The sequence below is a fragment of the Phoca vitulina genome, unplaced genomic scaffold, assembly GCF_004348235.1.
Source record: "Phoca vitulina isolate PV1807 unplaced genomic scaffold, GSC_HSeal_1.0 scaffold67, whole genome shotgun sequence".
Classification (NCBI taxonomy): domain Eukaryota; kingdom Metazoa; phylum Chordata; class Mammalia; order Carnivora; family Phocidae; genus Phoca; species Phoca vitulina.
In genome coordinates this window covers 317,011-336,814 of record NW_022589770.1, presented here as the reverse complement: position 1 = coordinate 336,814, position 19,804 = coordinate 317,011, and the positions used below count along the sequence as shown (strand labels likewise).

The following is a 19,804-nucleotide window of genomic DNA, read 5'->3' as shown; positions in this document are numbered from 1 at the left end:
GAAGAGGGAAATGTAATGAAACCAGGGTCCAACAATAAGTGCTAATATGTTCAGGAGAATTAACTCGCCTTTGAAGACACAAATCACACCATTCTAAGTCGGCAGAGTATATCAGCTATTCTTAAATGACAGTACATCTGTAGTTTCTTTGTTAAAATATATGCATATGTAAGATGCAGACATACGCTCTTTACCACATGGCAGATAAATTAATATAGGCATCCAGTTATGTGAATGTAAAATTAGACACCATAAGATGAGTGGATCGTTACTTTTTATTTCCAACCTAGTAGGTCTTTCTTTATCGTTTCTAAGAAATATTGATGGCTTGGGTGCTGTGACTCATTTTAAGTAATTTAGGTTGACCGAACTGAAAGACTGGGCGGGCTAAAATAAGTGCAAAAATAATCCTATCCCTTTTACATTAAATAATTCTGGAATTGGAAGCATTTGGTCATTTGCCATAGTTCCTACACCAGTTAAGATCCCTCTGAAGGTGGTGACAGCTTCCGGCTTCCACTGCCCCCCTCCCTTTTCCTCTACCACCTCCTTCTTATAACTTGCTTCCTTCCAACCTTCCTCTTTCCCTTCTTCTGTTCTTATTCAGCAGCTTTATTGAGCTATGATTCTCATTCCATATAATTCACCCATTTAAAGTGTACAATTCGGTGATTTTAGTATATTCAAAGATCTGTGCAACTAATCACAGAGCAACCACAATCTAATTTTAGAACATTTTCTTAGTAGTCAATCCCCATCACCCCTTTCCCTTCCCACAGCCCTAAGCAACTGTTAATCTACTTTCTGTCCCTCAATTTGCCTAACCCAAACCTTTCCTATAATGAAATCACATAGTATGTGGTCTTTTGTGACTGGCTCCCTTCATTTAGCATAATGGTTTCAAGGTGCATTCATCTCTAGCACGTATCTGTACTTCACACCTTTGTATGACTGAATAATAAAACATTGTGTAGATATGCCACATGTCGTTTACGTATTTATCAGATCATGGACATTTGAGTTGCTCCCATTTGGGGGCTATTATGAATAGCGCATTCACACATGTATGCAAGTTTTTACGTGATTGTATATTTTCATTTCTCTCGGTTCTAGAGCTAGGAGTGGAATTACTGGGCCATGCGGTAACTCTGTTGAACTTTTTGAGAAACTGCCATACTGTTTTCCAAGGGGGCTGAGCCATTTTATATTCCCGCCAGCAGAGTAGGAGTGTTCTGATTCCTCCATATCCTCACCATCCCTCTGAATTTTCAGGGTACTTTACATGTTTGCCTCTGTCTACCTTCCAGCTCCCCAAATCTCCCGCCATTTGTACACAGGGTGTATGTCAGAGCTTGCGGTGCGTGGATACCCTGGTGTGGTAGCTGGCGTTACCCGTGGAGTCTCGGGCTGTAAACATTGTTGTCTGTTTCCCCCTGTATGCTCTTCAAATATTATTTTCAATTTGTACTATGATGTGTAAAAAGGAAGCAAGGCAAACAAAACCAGGACCAACTCCTTTTGTGGATCTTCTTAGGCAACTGGGACTGGTTAGGATCTCTAAAATAACTCCTGATGATACTAAACCTGGCCAATTCACAGTATGTACACAGACCAGAGACACTTGGAAAACCCCTACTTGTGAGAGCTGAAAGGGTTGGAAATGTGCCCAAGTTTCTCCAGTAAGCATTGATACCCACAAATGCTATCTTGCCCTATGTGGAGCATACATTATTGTTATCTCTGTAATTATGGCTGGCTCAGTCCTCTGAGAATTAGGTACTCAATATTGAATCAGAATTAAATCATGTCTTGGAAAGTGCTCGGGTAGTCAGGTTGCTTTTATTCCTTCACTAGTGAAGAGAACACTAGTTATGGTTGAAAGGCTTCATTGGATTTGAGGTTATTATACTTAAGAGAAGCATTTCCTCTCTGTTTTCTTTTATCCCCCTGCAAGAATCCTGACTCAGTGCAGTTCCTAAATGGAACAGTGCTTTGGGGACCTATGAAGAAGGCAGTCTGCAGGAATTGTTAATTATTTCTAAAAATAACTCCGGGAGACAGGCTAATGGTAATGACTGGGTTCTGGCACTTTATGGTTATAGCAACCACTTCTATATATTTTGATTCCTCCCCTTTTGCTTAATTATCTCCATGTGGGCATTGTGATGGTGTGTCATTGAAAGTATTACAAATTTAATTAATTGCTTGACAGTTGTATCTTGTAGAAACTGCAATAGTGGTAATCTTTTTACATTTAAAAATTTTTGGTTCAAACAAACCTAAATTTTTGGTTCAAATAAAACCTTCAAATTGCAAATTAGACACAGTAAAGTATAGCTACCAGTTACAGATTTTAGTGTTTTTATATTCTATAGCAACAAACTGCCAAGTCTAAACGAAAGTCAACTAACGCATTCTGTCCTTTCCTGATCTCTAGTATATATTCTACTGGAAGATTTTAAGCTTTGCCGTAGAGATATGGCTAGAATCAGAAGTTAAAAAAAAAGTATTCCGACAAGGCAAATATTTAATTACAAACCATAGAAGTTCAATATATTGAATGTGTCAGTGTTTGCATTTTATTGTCAGATGGCGTAAAATTTTATTAGTGTTCTATAATAATCATTGCTTACGCTGGCTTATGGTAATTTTCTTAGTATATTACCATTAGTTCTTTACATGGATCTGGGATTGTATCTACTAAGATAGAGTTTATCATTCAGTTAATCTGAAAATGAATAGATATTTTAAAATTAATTTTCAATGGTCTTTTGACATTACAGTGCAATGAGTCTAACTCAGTTTTTAAATCTCGACATAAAAAGTGCAAGGAAAAGATTTTACATAATGTTTTATATTGCCTTCTCTGTCATTTCAGATAAGACCCGAAATCCCTACTCCCGATGAGCTAGATGAAGACGAAGATGATGAGGGCGATGAGAAGGATGTGGATCTTTCTATTCCTGGCTCTTGCTATCTCAAACTGTTGTCACTTACTGCTCCTTTGGTCTTACCAGGTGACTCCTATATAGTGGCAAGGAAGCCAGCATTTTTCAGGGATTTTACCTGTCTGATTGTGTTCTTTTGTGATGTGTACGTATGATAGCTTACTTTAATTATGGCTTACTTTCTGTCTGAAAGGCATGACGTATCCATCTGTTGTAGAGGGACTGCTTGAGGTAGTGATGGTGTTCAGAACGCACTGAAAAGCATTAGAGTCGAAGAAAATTGAACCAGAAAACTAGTTTAAACAACCATTTTCAGCGAGAAATTAAAATTCATTTCAAAAGCTATATTCTACGAGACCAATTCACAATGGGACTTTAAGTCGCTGGCTCCAATAATAGTTCTTTATTCTATAAGCTAAATGAAAAGATGGTTAGACTCTTAAGAGACTTACTGGGTACTTTCATTTATGAATTTATTCTTTCTTTAGAATTATTCCAAAGATGGTATCAATATTTGAGAGCTGCAAATTAATGGTTTAAAAAATGGATTAAATTGTTTGATCATTCCATTTTGATAAAAAGCTGACAGGACCTTGACATTTAAAGAAATTATTCTAATTATATCTAATTATTCTAATTCAGTCTTAGCCAACATCTTGCCGAGCGTGCATCTATTACCTTGTTCTGTCCCAATTCTACCTTAAATATACATGGATGTGTAAAGTCAATTTCTGAAAATTAAGTTCAGTACACTCAAGAAATGTCATCTGGTCAATCATAATCTCAATATCCTATACTGGGGACATTTTTTCCCTTGGTTTCACCCTACATAGAGATTTCCTGAGGAATTCAGACAAATATATATTATCTAGTTTTAGACAAAGCTCCTGTCCCTTCCTTTTCTCTTGATGTCCAGAACAAGCCTTAAAGATTTATTCCCTGGTCCTCTCTTCTGTTCTTCCCCACTTCCGGAAAGCTCTTCAGAGTCTAGGACCCCTTTGCTGTTTTAATAGTCCTAGGAAGGAAATAACTGTTATCCAGAGTTCCTCCTGTATCCCAAAATCGCCTTAGAGGGAAAAGTTCTTTTGGGCTTTTTAAATGACGTTGTTCCCCTTTCTCCACACCCTCTCCAACATTTGTTGTTTCTTGCCTTGTCAATTTTTGCCATTCTAACTGGTGTAAGGTGGTATCTCAGTGTGGTTTTGATTTGAATTTCCCTGATGGCTAATGATGTTGAACATTTTTTCATGTGTCTGTTAGCCATTCGTATGTCTTCTTTGGAGAAGTGTCTGTTCATGTCCTCTGCCCATTTTTTGACTTGATTATTTGTTTTTTGGGTTTGAGTTTGAGAAGTTCTTTATAGATCTTGGATACCAGCCCTTTATCTGTAGTGTCATTTGCAAATATCTTCTCCCATTCTGTGGGTTGCCTCTTTGTTTTGTTGACTGTTTCCTTTGCTGTGCAGAAGCTTTTTATCTTGATGAAGTCCCAATAGTTCATTTTCGCTTTTGTTTCCCTTGTCTTTGGAGACATGTCTTGAAGGAAGTTGCTGTGGCCGATGTTGAAGAGGTTACTGCCTATGTTCTCCTCTAGGATTTTGATGGATTCCTGTCTCACATTGAGGTCTTTCATCCATTTAGAGTTTAATCTGACATGGATGGAACTGGAGGGGATTATGCTAAGTGAAATAAGTCAAGCAGAGAAAGACAATTATATGGTTTCACTTATATGTGGAACGTAAGGAATAGCATGGAGGACATTAGGAGGAGGAAGGGAAAAATGAACGGGAGAAATTGGAGGGGGAGACGAATCATGAGAGCCTATGGACTCTGAGAAACAAACTGAGGGTTCTAGAGGGGAGGGGGGTGGGAGGATGGGGTAGCCTGGTGATGGGTATTAAAGAGGGCACGTATTGAATGGAGCACTGGGTGTTACCCGCAAACAATGAATCATGGAACACTACATCAAAAACTCATGATGTAATGTATGGTGACTAACATAACATAATAAAAAATAAATAAATAAATGATGTTGTTCCTAGTGACGTGGGTCCGTCCCTCCAGTCTTGTATTGGAAAAAGGAGAAGGGGTGGTCAAGGCATGCTGTTGCTTCTCTCCTCTCAGGATGTGGCGGCCAGTAACCTGTTCTTCTGCGTCGTTTGTTCTTGTGCTTTGTTCAAGTGCCTTTCTCTGAGAAAGAAGGGGAGCCTTTGAGTTCAGCGACTGTATCTGTTTGAGAAAATTCAGTAATTAGACTCAGCTGAGGGTGCTGTGGATGCTGTGTCCGGCAAACCGTGTCCCCGTGGGCAAAGTTCTCTCTCTTTCTGTGCCTCACTTCCCCTGCAATGACCGGACTAGTCAAAAAAGAACCAGGGGAAAGCACGAGCCTTAGGAATATGTGCCCTAAAATGTATGGGGTGGAGAGTATAGATGAGATCTCTAGTGCCAGAAAGCCAGAAAACCCAGTTGCACCGAGTGTGAGTGAATCCTGGTCGTTTTCTTCTCTTCTCGCCTTTTAAGTAGATGTAAAAGCAGCTGCAGCGTGAATCCAGTAATTTGCGTTATTTTAAGTGGGGATGTTCCTGGTATTTATTTACTTTTTATTTTGACAGAATTTTAGACCTAAAAGAAGTTGCGAATACACTTTAGAGCGTTCCCGTGTACTTTTACCCCGCTGCACAACATCTCACATACCTTAGTTCGTTATTACAACCAGGAAATTCCCATGGGTACAAAGCAAGTAACCAAAGTATAGACCTATTAGGGTTTCTCCCGCTGTTGGTGGTGTTGTTTTCCATATAGTATATACACTTTTTGGTTTAACTTTTTTTTTTTCACTCAGCATAATGTCTTTGATATTTATCCAAATACTGGCCTATCTCAATTTTTTTTTTTATTGCTGAGTAGTATTCCACTGTGGTATGTACCACAGTTTGTCCACTCACTTTTTAAAGGACATTGGGGTTGTTTTAAAAATTTATATCTAAGACCCTGTTCTACAAATTTTCAGCTCTTTTAAATTCTCACCTGGTCATCTGGAGGTACAGGGCCAGGCTCAGAAGCAGCAGAAAAATTCCTAGTTGCTGGCTTAGTGGTTGGGGAAAGATGGTGCTGTATGTATCGCTTGTACTCATGGTATGTACCCTCATTGAAACTGTTCTCGGGTCTGGAGTTAATTTGAGAATCCTTAGCTCTCTGAAGAGCTTGACAAGTAGACAAATTTGCATTCCGGAGTTAGTGTATGTGCAGATGTGTACTTACCTCCTGATGTGTGTGAGCTTTTTGCCAAAATAGAATCCCTTCGGAGAAAGCGTGAAATTATCTTCTCTCACCATAGCTCCTCTGTCCTCCCGAACATGATTCTTTGCTACATTCTGAAAAGTCTGTACTTAACACTCAGTGTGAAGCGGTCACACATGCGCATGCATATTGGATGCAATTGGATGTTACTCATTTCTTTCATTTAGATGATGCATCGATCAGGGTCTTGAAAGAAAAGGCACATTCAGATGGAGTCCAGGGACTCTTGACAGTTGTGTGGTCAGGGCTGAAGGAAATTCACAAGCAGTGGTGTCTCATCCCAGAGTGGTTAATGCCTCTGGGCCTGAAGAGGTAAGGAAGGGGCATAGCAGTTTGGAGAATTAGGGAGAGCATCTGTGTCATAATTAGTGCTGCCTAAGGGGGGCCAGGGCCTGCAGAAGAGGGATGCAGGCAACTGGTAGCAATCCTGCAGGAGGGGGTCTGGGGAATACATGCCCTGACCTCACTCTGTTTCCACCCTCTGGCCTCCTGCAAGTGTCTCCCATTGGATAAAGCCAACTGGAAGCCAAAGCACAAGGGAGCCTGTGGATGCAGTTGTTAAAGGTCATTCTTCCAGGTCACTGAGCAGGGTTGAGAGGGCAGAGGGTGGGTCTGGAGGGGTAAATGGAAAACATCCCACACAGGTGTTCTCCGGCCTGTGAATGGAGAAACATGGTCGCATCTGCGAAGGTTCTATATAGGAATGACAGACCTGGGCACATAATAGATACTCTACTGAGCACTCGCTGCCTTTAATTTAATCATGGTCATTTAACACAGACTTTTCAATCTACTAAGAATGAAATTCCAGTTTCGTCAGGTGGACCCTTCTTTTTTGTTCCTATGAGAGGCACATACAGTGGTTTTCTTTTTTGTTTTCCACACATTTGTTTAGCTTTCATGTGTTTGTTGTTTTTGTTTCTGCATTGGCAACCTCTAGTGGTCCTTGGAAAAATAACACTTGAATATGAACCTATAGTCTTATCAAGTATTTTGTTTGGGCATCCTATTGTCTTCTGAGCCCATATTTCTGTCTATAATAAGTAGAAATGTTAAGCAATAATGTTATTCCGTGTGTGGTGAAAAATCGCTGGAGGATGTTAGAGAAGGCAGTCACATAAAATCCTGGCTTTGGGCAGAGGAGGGCTCGTGGGGGTGGTCCTGAGGAGAAGACGCCAAGAAGCTAGTTTTTAAATTTGGCCCGATGAAGAAGAGAGAAGATAATAACTGGCCAAGTAGCAGCGAAAATGGAGAGAAATGGATGGATCTGGGATATATTTTTGAAGGCAGATCTAGAAGGATTTGCTGATGGATTACTTGTGAGAAGTAGGAGAAAGAGAGGAATTAAGAATGTCTCTGTTTTTAAGCTTGAGTAACTGGGTGCCATATTCTAATTTGGGAAGACTAAGAAAGGGATGGGGATCAAGAGTTCCCTGTTTACTTTGTGAAGTTTGGTTTGAAATATTGCTCTATGTCTGTGTACCTGTGTGTGTATAAGTATATACGGCAAGTGTATGTTTATATACTTACATATATATGTATACAGCAAGTATATATATACTCACACACACACACGCATATATGAGTTAAGAATGAATGATTGATTCTCTCCTAACATACTATATTTACTCTACTTCTGATTTCCTTTCATCTCTTTCAGCTTTGGAGGAATTTTTTACATCTCTTGTGAAGCAGGAAATGGTGAATATGCCCCGAGGAGTGTATCACTCTGCATTAAAAGGAGGTGTCCGGTCAGACCAAGGAAAAACTGTAGCAGGAATCCCCAATTTTATATTGAAAATGTATGAAACCAATAAGCAGCCAGGTCTGAAACCTGGCCTTGCAGGTAAGTATAGTACATAGTATCAAGGTACAGGTTTTTTTGCTTTGTTTTGTTTTGTTTTGCTTATCACACACTGAGCATTTTATTTATTTGTGTGTGTGTGTGTGTGTGTTTATATTACTAAATACTTAGGATTTTTTTTATTAGCATATAATGTATTATTTGTTTCAGGGGTACACAGTTCACAGTGCTCACCATAGCACATACCCTCCCCAGTGTCCATCACCCAGCCACCCCATCCCTCCCACCCCCCTCCCCTCCAGCAACCCTCAGTTTGTTTCCTGAGATTAAGAGTCTCTTATGGTTTGTCTCCCTCTCTGGTTTCGTCTTGTTTCATTTTTCCCTCCCTTCCCCTATGATCCTCTGTCTTATTTCTCAAATTCCTCATATCAGTGAGATCATATGATACTTGTCTTTCCCTGATTGACTTATTTCACTTAGCATAATACCCTCTAGTTCCATCCACATCGTTGCAAATGTCAAGATTTCATTTTTTGATGGCTGCATAATATTCCATTGTGTGTGTGTGTGTGTGTGTGTGTGTGTGTGTGTGTGTGTATGAAGGTGTAGGTTTTTAATGTAAGGATGTAACTTCCACTTCCAAGACCGATGTGATAGGTCATGGCAAATCACCACTGCTGCTGACATTTTGACACAACTGGACAAATGACCAAAATAAACCACATTTTAAAGGTATCAGAGAACTGTAGAAGCAAAGACAGGTAGACTAAAACTACAGAATGGGGAGAAAGAGCATTTTAGGACTGTGCCCCCACTGCCCCATGGGAGATAGTCACTGATTTTGGTTGTGTGCTAGGATTGGGGCTTGGCCCAAGAAGAGGTCTGTTGGAGTATAGAGGAACCAGTGGAGCTTTTAGTGGTTTCATGGGTTTAGAGTGATGGGATGGCTCATTTTCTATGTCAGTTTGACTGGGCTAAGTGATACTCAGATAGCTGGTAAAACATTACTTCTGGACGTCTTTGAGTGTGTTTCCAGAAGAGGTTAGGATTTCAATCAGTAGACTGAGGAAAGAAGGTCACTCTCACCAATGTGGGTGGGCAACATCCAATTCACTGATGGCCTGACTAGAGAGCTAGAAGAAGGGTGAATTTGCTCTTTCCTTAGCTAGGACATCCATCTTCTCTGAATTACATTGAATTACTGAATTACACCACCAGCCTTCCTGGATCTCCAGCTTGCAGACAGCAAGATCATGGGACTTCTTAGCCTCCATAATCTTGTGAGCCAATTCCTATAATAAATCTCCCCATATATAGAGAGAGAAAGGTGGAGGGGAGTGGGAGAGGTGGGGAGAGAGAGATTGAGATTGAGATTCTGGTTCTCTGAAGACTCTGACTAATAGAGGTGAGAAACTAGAGATTTTTCTCACAAGCTATCTGACTGAATTTTGAGTTTGCACGGAAAGTTAAAGAACTAGGCTGGTGCTTCTGAGAGGCGAAGTGAAATCTCCAGCCTCCCTGTGCTTAGGAGCTAGGAGAGTGGGCCTGAAAACAAAGCACACGAGTAGTGAATTGATACTGAAGAGTTACACCTCTTTTCACCTGGGGGCACCTACTTAGTCTGGCCTCAACTGGAGACTGAAATTCAGGCTTGACCTTAACAAGAGGCTGGTGCAGGAGGCAGAGAAACCAACAGAGACCTTGTCATTCATATGGTGTCTGAGTGGTAAAACTGGGGACTTGTGGGACCTCAGACACATAGCCTATTTCTCCCTCAAGATACTTGTCAAATTTCTAAGGTTTATGGGATGGGAGGTTAAAGAGCTAAACTGAAAACTTCGGAGGACACATCTGAAGCTCTCATAAGCTTTCCGTATTGAGGAGACCAATTAGGATGTCAGATGAAAATCTTGGGGGAGGCATGCCCTAGGAACAGGGTTGAACCAGAGGGAGACTGAGATTTACCAAAGCTATAATCAAGCCTAACCCAGTTCAATCTCTGATTCAATTTAAATCAGTCCTTTGTTCTATCTACCTGAAAGAGGGGAGGAGAAACTCCTCTCTGAGTAAAAAAAATAATATCATTTAGGTTTTCTGTGCTTCCTTTGTATACTGTCCAGTATTCAATGAAAAGGGATGTATGAAAAAGAAAAAAGCTTTGAAATGAAGGGGACATTTCATGGAGATAAAGAAGTCATTCCATTAAGAAATTATCACAGTTCGGGCGCCTGGGTGGCTCAGTTGGTTAAGCAACTGCCTTCGGCTCAGGTCATGATCCTGGAGTCCCGGGATCGAGTCCCGCATCGGGCTCCCTGCTCAGCGAGGAGCCTGCTTCTCCCTCTGACCCTCCCCCCTCTCATGTACTCTCTCTCATTCTCGCTCTCTCAAATAAATAAATAAATCTTTAAAAAAAAAAAAGAAATTATCACAGTTCTAATCAGTGTACACAAAATAGCATAATTTTTAAAATATATGAAAAACATTCACAAAACTAAAAAAAGACAAAATGGACAAACCTACCAGAAGGAAGGTGGGTGGGGGCCTGGCTTAATAGGTGATGGGGATTAAGGAGTACACCTGTTGTGATGAGAGTCAGGTGTTGTGTGTAAGTTTTGAATCGCTCTATTGTACACCTGAAACTAATATTATACTCTGTTAACTAACTGGAATTTAAATTAAAAAAAATGGACAAACCTACAATAATAGTGGGAAATGTTAAAACAGTTTTTTAAAGATTTTATTTATTTATTTTTGAGAGAGAGAGATTGAGCACAAGCATAGGCCAGGGGGAGGGGTAGAGGGGGAAGCAGATGCCCCACTGAGCAGGAAGCCTGACATGAGACTCGATCCCATGACCTGATCTGAAGGCAGACACTTAACTGAGCCACCCAAGTGTCCCTAAAAAATGTTTTAAAGTGAGATACCTGGGTGGCTCAGTTGATGAGATCAACATAATCTTGATACTGAGTACAAGAAGGGAATATTATAAAGCAGTCTTTTCCATTATGCAAAGTTGTAAAAATACCCAAAAAATATATTAGAAAATTGAATTTAGCAATACAGAGGATAATACATAACAACTAAGAGAGGTTAATTTAATGTTTGAAAATCAGTATATTAATAGAAAAAGGCAGAACAATCTTTAGATGATCTCAATAGATGCAGAAAAAGCCTTTGAAAAATTTTGTTCCCATTCATGATACAAAAAAGACTGTCATTAAACTATGAATGGAAGGGAACTTTTTAAAATTCTCATAAAGAACATCTACAGTGCTGTCTTTGTACTTCATACTGAGATATTGAAACCTTTACTCCTGAGATTGGGAAAAAGATAGGGATGTTTGTTATAAGCACTATTTTTCAGTATTGTAATGAAGACTATAGCTAGTGTAATAAGCCATGAAAAATAAATAAAAGTCATAAGGATTAGAAAGGAAGAGGTAAAATACTAATTATTTGCAGGCAAAAAATTAGCCATTAAAATAGTCATCAGTGGGATGCCTGGCTGGCTCAGTTGGTAGAGCATGCAACTCTCAAACTTCAAGCCCCATGTTGGGTGTAAAGCTTAGCTTAAAAACTTTTCTTTTTTTTTAAGACTTTATTTGTTTGAGGGGCGCCTGCGTGGCTCAGTTGGTTGGGCGACTGCCTTCGGCTCAGGTCATGATCCCGGGGTCCTGGGATTGAGCCCTGCATCGGGCTCTCTGCTTGGCGGGAAGCCTGCTTCTCCCTCCCTCATTCCCCCTCCTTGTGTTCCCTCTCCTTGTGTTCCCTCTCTCATTGTCTCTCTCTCTCTCTGTCAAATAAATAAATAAATAAAAATTTAAAAAAAAAGACTTTATTTATTTGAGAGAGAGAGAGCACAGAGGGAGAGGGAGAGCGAGAGGGAGAAGCAGACTCCGTGCTGAGCAGAGAGCCGGATGTGGGACTGGATCCCAGGACCCTGAGATCATGACCTGAGCTGAAGGCTGACGCTTAACTGACTGAGCCACCCAGGGGCCCCTGTAAAGCTTAGTTAAAAAAAAAAAAAATTCATTAATGATTACTCAATTAAATAGTCATTATTTGTAGACGATTGTATAATACATGGAAAATCCAAAATAATCTACAGACGAATTAGGATTAGTAAATGAATTCAGCAAGGTTACTTATACATACAAAGGTCAACATACAAATCAATTATATGTTTTTATATACCATAATAAAAAAAGAAATTAAAAGATTGTACCATTTATAACAGCACTGAAAAATATTAATTACCTAGGATAAATTTAACAGAATGCATAAAACCTTTACACTGGAAGCTACAAAATATTATGGAGAAAAAATTAAAGACATCCTAATAAATGAAGTGATATACAATGTTGATGGACTAGAAGACTCTAGTTTGTAAAAATGTCAATTCTCTTAAATTAATGTATAGATTCATTCCAGGCCCTAGCAATATGACAAGCTGATTCTAAAATTTGTGTGGAAATGGAAAGGCCAAAATTAGCCAAAGTAATGTTGAAGAACAACACCAAAGTAGGAGGATATACATTACCAGATATCAAGACCTATCAGAAAGCCACAATAATTGAAAATGTGGTATTGGTGCAAGGATAGACAGATTGACCAATGAAGAATATAGAATGTCCAGAAACAGACCCACATATCAAGGTCACCAGATTTCTTACCTAGGTGACCCTGCAATGCTGTGGAGAAAAGGGATGATCTTTTTTTTTTTTTTTTAAAGATTTTATTTATTTATTTGAGAGAGAGAGAACGAGAGACAGAGCATGAGAGGGAGGAGGGTCAGAGGGAGAAGCAGACTCCCCGCCGAGCAGGGAGCCCGATGCGGGACTCGATCCCGGGACTCCAGGATCATGACCTGAGCCGAAGGCAGTCGCTTAACCAACTGAGCCACCCAGGCGCCCCGAAAAGGGATGATCTTTTCAACAAATGATCCTATAATTAAAATCCATAATTACAAAAATAACAAATTATATTAAAATCAAGGACATGTGTTAACCAAAATCTATTATTATAGAGCACTTGAAGGCAGGCCATGGAATGCAAAGAAGGTATTTATAAGACATATATCTGATAAAGGACTCAATTTAGATTATATCAGATATTTTTTGCAAATTAATAAGAAAAGCACTCAAAAAAAAAATTGGAAACAGAATTGAACACAGCCTCCAAAAGAAGAAATTCCAGTGTCCAATGAACATTGAGTCAACTTCATTATCAGAGAAATGCAAATTAAAACCATGGTAAGATACCATTCCATACTTACCAGGTTGGCTAAAGTGAAAAAAGATGGAAGGCAAAAAGTATTGGTAAATATGTGGAGCAACCCGAACTGGGGCTGGGAATGTGAATTAGTACAACCACTTTGCAAAACTGGTTCTGAACAAATTCATACCCTGTTTTACCTAGTTATTTCACTTTAGGGATAAACCTAAATGAAATCCCAAAAAGACATACTGTAATGTCCATAGCAGCATTATTTGAGTGGCCTTAAACTTGGAAGCTGTCTAAATGCCTATTGACAGTAAAATGGATAAATAAATTGTGTTATATTCACGTGATGGAATATAGATGGAATGAACAGACTACAACTGCGAATAACGTGGATGATTCTCGCAGTGAGTTTTTGAGTGAATGAAGCCAGATATAAAAGCATATATACAGTCTAATTCCATTTATATAAAGTACCAAAGTAGGCAAAGTGGTTGTTAGCAGATTGGTACATTTGGGGTGGGGTGGACGTGACTGGAAGGAGACATGAGAAAGGTTTCTGGGATGTGGACAATGGTTTGTTTCTTGATCTGGGTGCCAATTACATGTTCAGTTTGTGAAAATTCATTGAGCTCTATGCTTACGAGGTGTACTTTTCTCTGTGTATATCATACTTCAATAGGAGATATTTAAAAATGTAATGATCTCTATGTTTTAAATTATTTCAGTTCTTGAGTGTGTCTTCTTATTGGCTCACAATTACCCAGATAGCTTCCAAGACTACTTCTAGCATTTGGCTGTCTTCCTTTGCTTTTCAGTTGACACTGGGGGCCAGCTGGAGCTGGAAGTTCAGTTTGAGAACTTAGTTGACCAGAGTGGGGAGGACAGGGAGGAGAAAGGTTAGAAGAAGAGGAGGAGGGAGGAAGAAGGGGAGAGTGATTGCATGTAGGGATGAAGGAAAACTTGTCCACTTGTGGGTATAACCTAAAGGAACCCCTGCAGGAGTTCACGAGGATTGATATGTGTAAGCATTTCTCTTTAATTGGAATTTCTTCTTCTTCTTCTTTTTTTTTTAAGATTTATTTATTTAGAGAGCGCACACAAGCGACGGGAGGGGCAGAGGGGGAGAGAGAATCCTCAAGCCAACTCCTTGCTGAGTGGGGAGCCCTACGTGGGGCCCAGTCGCAGGACCCTGAGATCATGACCTGAGCTGAAATCAAGAGACAGATGCTCAACCACCTGAGCTACCCAGGCACCGTATTTGGAATTTATTCTTAAAAAAATTAAAAAATCTCTGGAAGTAACAGCTAACAAAATTTAAAATAAATCATGAATTGTAAATTTGTTCATTTATTTAAAATGAATAAGGCTCATAAATAAGTGATAATTTGAATATGGTAACTGCTAACTTCTTATATCTCTTCTATTTTTTCTTTCCGTAGACACCAGTAGTCAAAAATCATAATTTGCTCAGCAAATTATTTTAATTTCTGAATCTCTCTATCCAGGGGCGCCTGGGTGGCTCAGTCAGTTAAGCATCTCCCTTTGGCTCAGGTCACGATCCCAGGGTCCTGGGATTGAGCCCCACATCGGGTTCCTTGCTCAGTGGGGGGTCTGTTTCCTCTCTCCCCCTCTGCCCCTCCCCTTGCTCTTTTTTTTTTTTTTTAAAGATTTTATTGAGAGAGAGAACAAGCGTATGGGAGAGGCAGAGCGAGACGGAGAAGCAGGATCCCTGCTGAGCAGGGAGCCCAGTGCACCTCCCCTTGCTCTTGTTCTCCAGTGTGCACGCTCTCTCTCCCTCTCTCCCTCAAACAAATAAAATCTTTTAAAATAAATAAATAAATCTCTCTATCCAGATTGATTGAATATGGATTACTGAGACTATGGGAATCTAATTAATTAAATTTTTCCGTAAGAAATTTTATTATAAATTGTTTTTTCCCCTCAGGTGGTATGTTATTTTGTTACGATGTTTCAACCTATCAGAGTAAAGATGGCAAACCATTGAATCGACTGATGGCCAGTAGAGGGCGAAGTTTCAAGCAGACCTCACTCGCTCTAGTGCATGAGGTAGGTGCCTCCCCATGCTGTGTAACAGTTTCCTCTGTCTTTGTATATGTTTAGGGGTTTCCCCCTTAAGTTTATGATCATGAAATTTAGTGTGTGTTCATTTTATTTTTTTCAAGGATTTTATTATTTATTTGAAAGAGAGATAGCAAGAGAGAGCATGCGGTGGGGCGGGGGAAGGAGAAGCAGGTTCCTCACTGAGCAGGGAGCCCGATGTGGGGCTCGATCCCAGGACCCCAGGATCATGACCTGAGCTGAAGGCAGACCCTTAACTAACTGAGCCACCCATGCACCCGTCAGTTGCTTTTAAAGGCAACCAAAATAGTTGACCCGATTGAATACTAAAATATTTGGAAGTGTTTCTGAAAGAAAGTAGCATGCTTTTCCCACTGCCCAGCCTTATTATTAGGGAGTAGTATGTAGGAATTTGGTTTATTTCATCATTGTTTAACTGGTATTGTTCAGAATAAATACCAGCTTATTATTTAAAGAAATAATCTTGCCTATTTCTTGATTTGAATCCTTTACAATTATGTAGGGCACCAGTGTTTATATATTTTGTGAATGTTGGGCATTAACAGTAAATAAAAGTGTTTAAGGAAAAAAACCCTCTGGTTTTAGTGTTTATTCTGTTTTTCCTTTAGGCTACCCTTTTAAAATAAAGTTATGTGGTGCCATGAGATGATTTGTATAAAGTCTGATCATATCATATTATAGCAACACCAGAGGGAAGAGAGAATCTGGAGAGCACGTGGGAAATGTGTGCTTTGGTGTTATCTTTTATTAAACATTTTACTACCATTACTCATTCAGGTGTATATAAATTAAAATAAATGAATAACAAAGTATCATAGCAAAGAGGTTTATTTTATATAATTTAGACATGGTAGGTTATATACCACTTATAAATGAAGATAGGAATTGTAAAACATTTAATGGTTTGATGTAAACTTAATTGGAGCTACTACAGTAGATTTGTACTAAATCTCATTTTGGTGCGTAATTTATAAATCTCGGCATCACTAATTTGGCTGGATTATATGCTGCATCCTCTCTGTTGCCACCAGTACCATATCCAGTTTTTAGAGATCTGTCTTTATCCTGTGCCACCCATCTTCTCTCATATATTTAATTAGAGTTGCAGTTATGTAAATATTTGGTTCAAAGCCTTTTTTGTCTAATTCAGTGTCTTCGCTTAACTAAGGAGGGACTAAAGATCTGGGAGGAAAAGAGGTCTAATTTTATGAAAGAGAGAACATAGGTGATTTCTAGATTTGTTATCCTTAACATCTTTTTACTTGCTATGGAGAAGGGAGAGATTTGGTGCCTTTTTGTGTTTTTAAGCTGTGTACCTAGGAGATTGAAGGATACTTAACCAAAGTGTTAAGTATTGGTGGAAAGCTGATTTTAGAAGTCACCATCAGAACAGAAACAAGAAAAAGTGTTAATATGAGGAGTAGCAGAAGGCAATCTAATAAGTTTCAGCAAATGGCATCCAAACTTATGAGGTGTGCCTTGGGTATGAACAAAGTATTTGGGTTAAAATACTTGTTGCTTGTGTTGTAGAATGCCTAGAAAATTTCAAAGAGATGAGAAAATCATTATTTTAGGAGTCAGTTGGAAGATATATTGGATAGAATTTTGTTGAATCTATGGTAGGATTTTAGTTTGGATTCATCTTGTAATTCATTTAAAAAAAGGGCAGAGATAAAGAATGAGTCATACAATTTCTCAAACTAGGTGACAACAAATAATACGAGTTTTAAAATCTGGTTAATCAGAATAATTGCAATGATAATAGCTGATAACCAGCTCAGGTTTCTTAAAAATTGCTATATATAGGGGCGCCTGTGTGGCTCAGTCGTTAAGTGTCTGCCTTTGGCTCAGGTCATGATCCCGGGGTCCTGGGATCAAGCCCTACATTGGGCTCCCTGCTCGGCGGGAAGCCTGCTTCTCCCTCTCCCACTCCAACTGCTTGTATTCCCTCTCTCACTGTGTCTCTCTCTGTCAAAACAAATAAATAAAATCTTTTAAAAAAAATTGCTATATATATATATATATATATATAAATTTAATCTCTACAGTAACACTGTGAGGTTGGTACTGCTAATGTGCTTGAGATCACAGAGCTCATAAGAACAGGAGCCTGGAAACTGAACCAGGCAGTGAGACTCAGGGTGATCCTTGAACTACCCTACACCATCCCAGGTTAAGCAGAGAGCATTTAAAAAGTATCTTTGGATCTTCCCAAGATGACTCTAGTATTTCCTTACTCTTCTCCTTGCTTCTGGTCTTTACTTTGTTGGGATCTTTCTGGTATTGTTGCAGGTGACATTTCTTCAAACTTATTTGGGTTCTCATTATTGCTTCTGAGTCTTTTTATTTTAAAAATTTCTGTCATGAGAGTTTCATTTGGTTTACTCACCCATCGATGGACCCTTGGGTTGTTTCCAGTTTTTGGCAATTATGACTCAAGCCACTATAAGCAATTCTCATATAGGTGTATGTGTGGACATCTGTTTTCATTTCTTTTGAGTAAATAAAGATGTAGGAGTGGGATTTCTAGGCCATGTGATAAGTGAATGTAACAAACTACCAAACTTTTCCTAGTGACTGTCCCATTTTGAGTACCCACCAGCAACGTAAGGGAGTTCCCTTTGCTCTGCCTCTTTGCCCCATACTCCTCAGTTTTTTAAAAGCTAGCCATTCTCGTACATGGAGAGTGGTTTCTCTTTTGTGGTTTTGTGTTTCCTTAATGGCTGTTGATGTTGAGCATCTTTTTATGTATATTTTTTTTGCCAGTCATACCTTTTCTTCCATGAAGTATTCTGTTGTTTTGCCTGTTTTTTTTTTAACCAGGTTTTTCTTTTTGAATGAGAGATCTTTATATATTCTGGTATAAATTCCTTATTAGAAATGTGTTTTGCACATGTGGTGTTTTATTGCTTTTGTTTGTTTACCAGATCTGTAACTTGTCTTTTTATTTCCTTGGCAGTGTCTTTTGAGGAGCAAATGGTTAGCTTTAAAGAATTCCAGTTTACCAAAGTTTTCTATTCATAGTCCTTGCGTTCTGTCTAACCCGAAGCCTCAAAGATCTTCTGTTTTCTTTTTTTTCTCCTATATTTTCTTCTTTCTTTCTTTTTTAAAAAATCGAGGCATAATTAATGTGCTATGAAACCCACTCATTTACTGTGTGCAGTTCAGTGGTTTTAGCTATTCACAGTTGTGAAACCATCAGCACAATCCATTTTAGAATGTTTTCATCCCACCAAAAAGAAATTCTGTACCTATTAGCAGAAGACTCCCATTTCCCTCTTTCCCTAGCCTCCAGGAACCACTAATCCACTTTCTGTCTCTACAGTTCCTGTATTTTGGACATATCATGTAAATGGAATCGTACAATATGTGGTCTTTTTGTCTGACTTTTTCACTTAGTATATAATATTTTCAGAGTTTATGTATGCTGTAGCATGTGTCAGGACTTCATTCTTTTTTATGGCCGAATAATATTCCATTATGTGAATCTACCATATATAGGTTATCCTTTAGTTCCTTGATGATCTCCTGTGTTTAAATATAGAAGTTTTATAGTTCACAGTTTACATTCTAGCCTAGGATCTATGTGAGTTAACTTTTCATGTGATAGGAGTTATATTTATTGAATATACTACCGTTTCTTTCCCGAGGCATCTCTGTAGAAAGTCATTTGTCCATATGTATGAGTCTACTTCTTCTTCTTTTTTTTTTTTTAAGATTTTATTTATTTATTTGAGAGAGTGAGAGCTAGAGAGAGTGAGAGAGCGTGAGCACTCACACAGGGGAGGCAGAGGGTGAAGCAGACTCCCCACTGAGCAGAGAGCCCGAGGCGGGGCTCGATCCCAGGACCCCAGGATCATGACCTGAGCCGAAGGCAGACGCTTAACAACTGAGTCACCTAGGCGCCCCTGCATGGGTCTACTTCTGCACTCAGTTGTATTCTCTTGATCTATGTGTGTATACTTTAACCAAAACCACATAGCTTAATTACTGTTGCTTTATAAAAAGTCTTGAAATTAAGTAATACGAGTCCTCCAATTTTGTTGTTTTAAAATTTGGCTGTCTCGGGCCTTTGGCTTTTCCACGTAAATTTTAAATCAGCTTTGAGAAACCACAAAAAAGCCTGCTGTAATTTTGGTTAGAAATATATTGAATCTGTAGATCAATCTGGGAGAGAATTGGCATCTCACTAATATTGAGCCTTTCAACTCATTTATATATATCTTTCCATTAATTTAGGTCAGTGTTTTGTTTTATTACAAATCCTACGCATATTTTGTTAGATTTAATGAGTTTTGCGTGTCCCTAAGTATTTTGATGCTACTGCATCAGATTGTTTTTTCGTTTGTCTTAATTTGCAACTGCTCATTGCTAGTATATAAACATAATGGATACTTTTATATGACTTTACTAAACCCACTTACATATTC

The 19,804-nt window shown here is 39.0% G+C and overlaps 1 protein-coding gene across 7 annotated transcripts in view; it reads left to right on the top strand.

Annotated features, from left to right (window-relative positions):
• The window catches only part of FOCAD (focadhesin), a 303,113-nt gene that overhangs the window by 188,260 nt on the left and 95,049 nt on the right, over window positions 1-19,804 (top strand). For all 7 annotated transcript variants that reach the window (XM_032392329.1, XM_032392330.1, XM_032392331.1 and 4 more), the window contains 3 exons: window positions 2,879-3,017; window positions 7,908-8,093; window positions 15,220-15,341. In XM_032392329.1, the coding sequence (XP_032248220.1) occupies window positions 2,879-3,017; window positions 7,908-8,093; window positions 15,220-15,341 (447 nt within the window). The remainder of the gene's footprint in view (window positions 1-2,878; window positions 3,018-7,907; window positions 8,094-15,219; window positions 15,342-19,804) is intronic.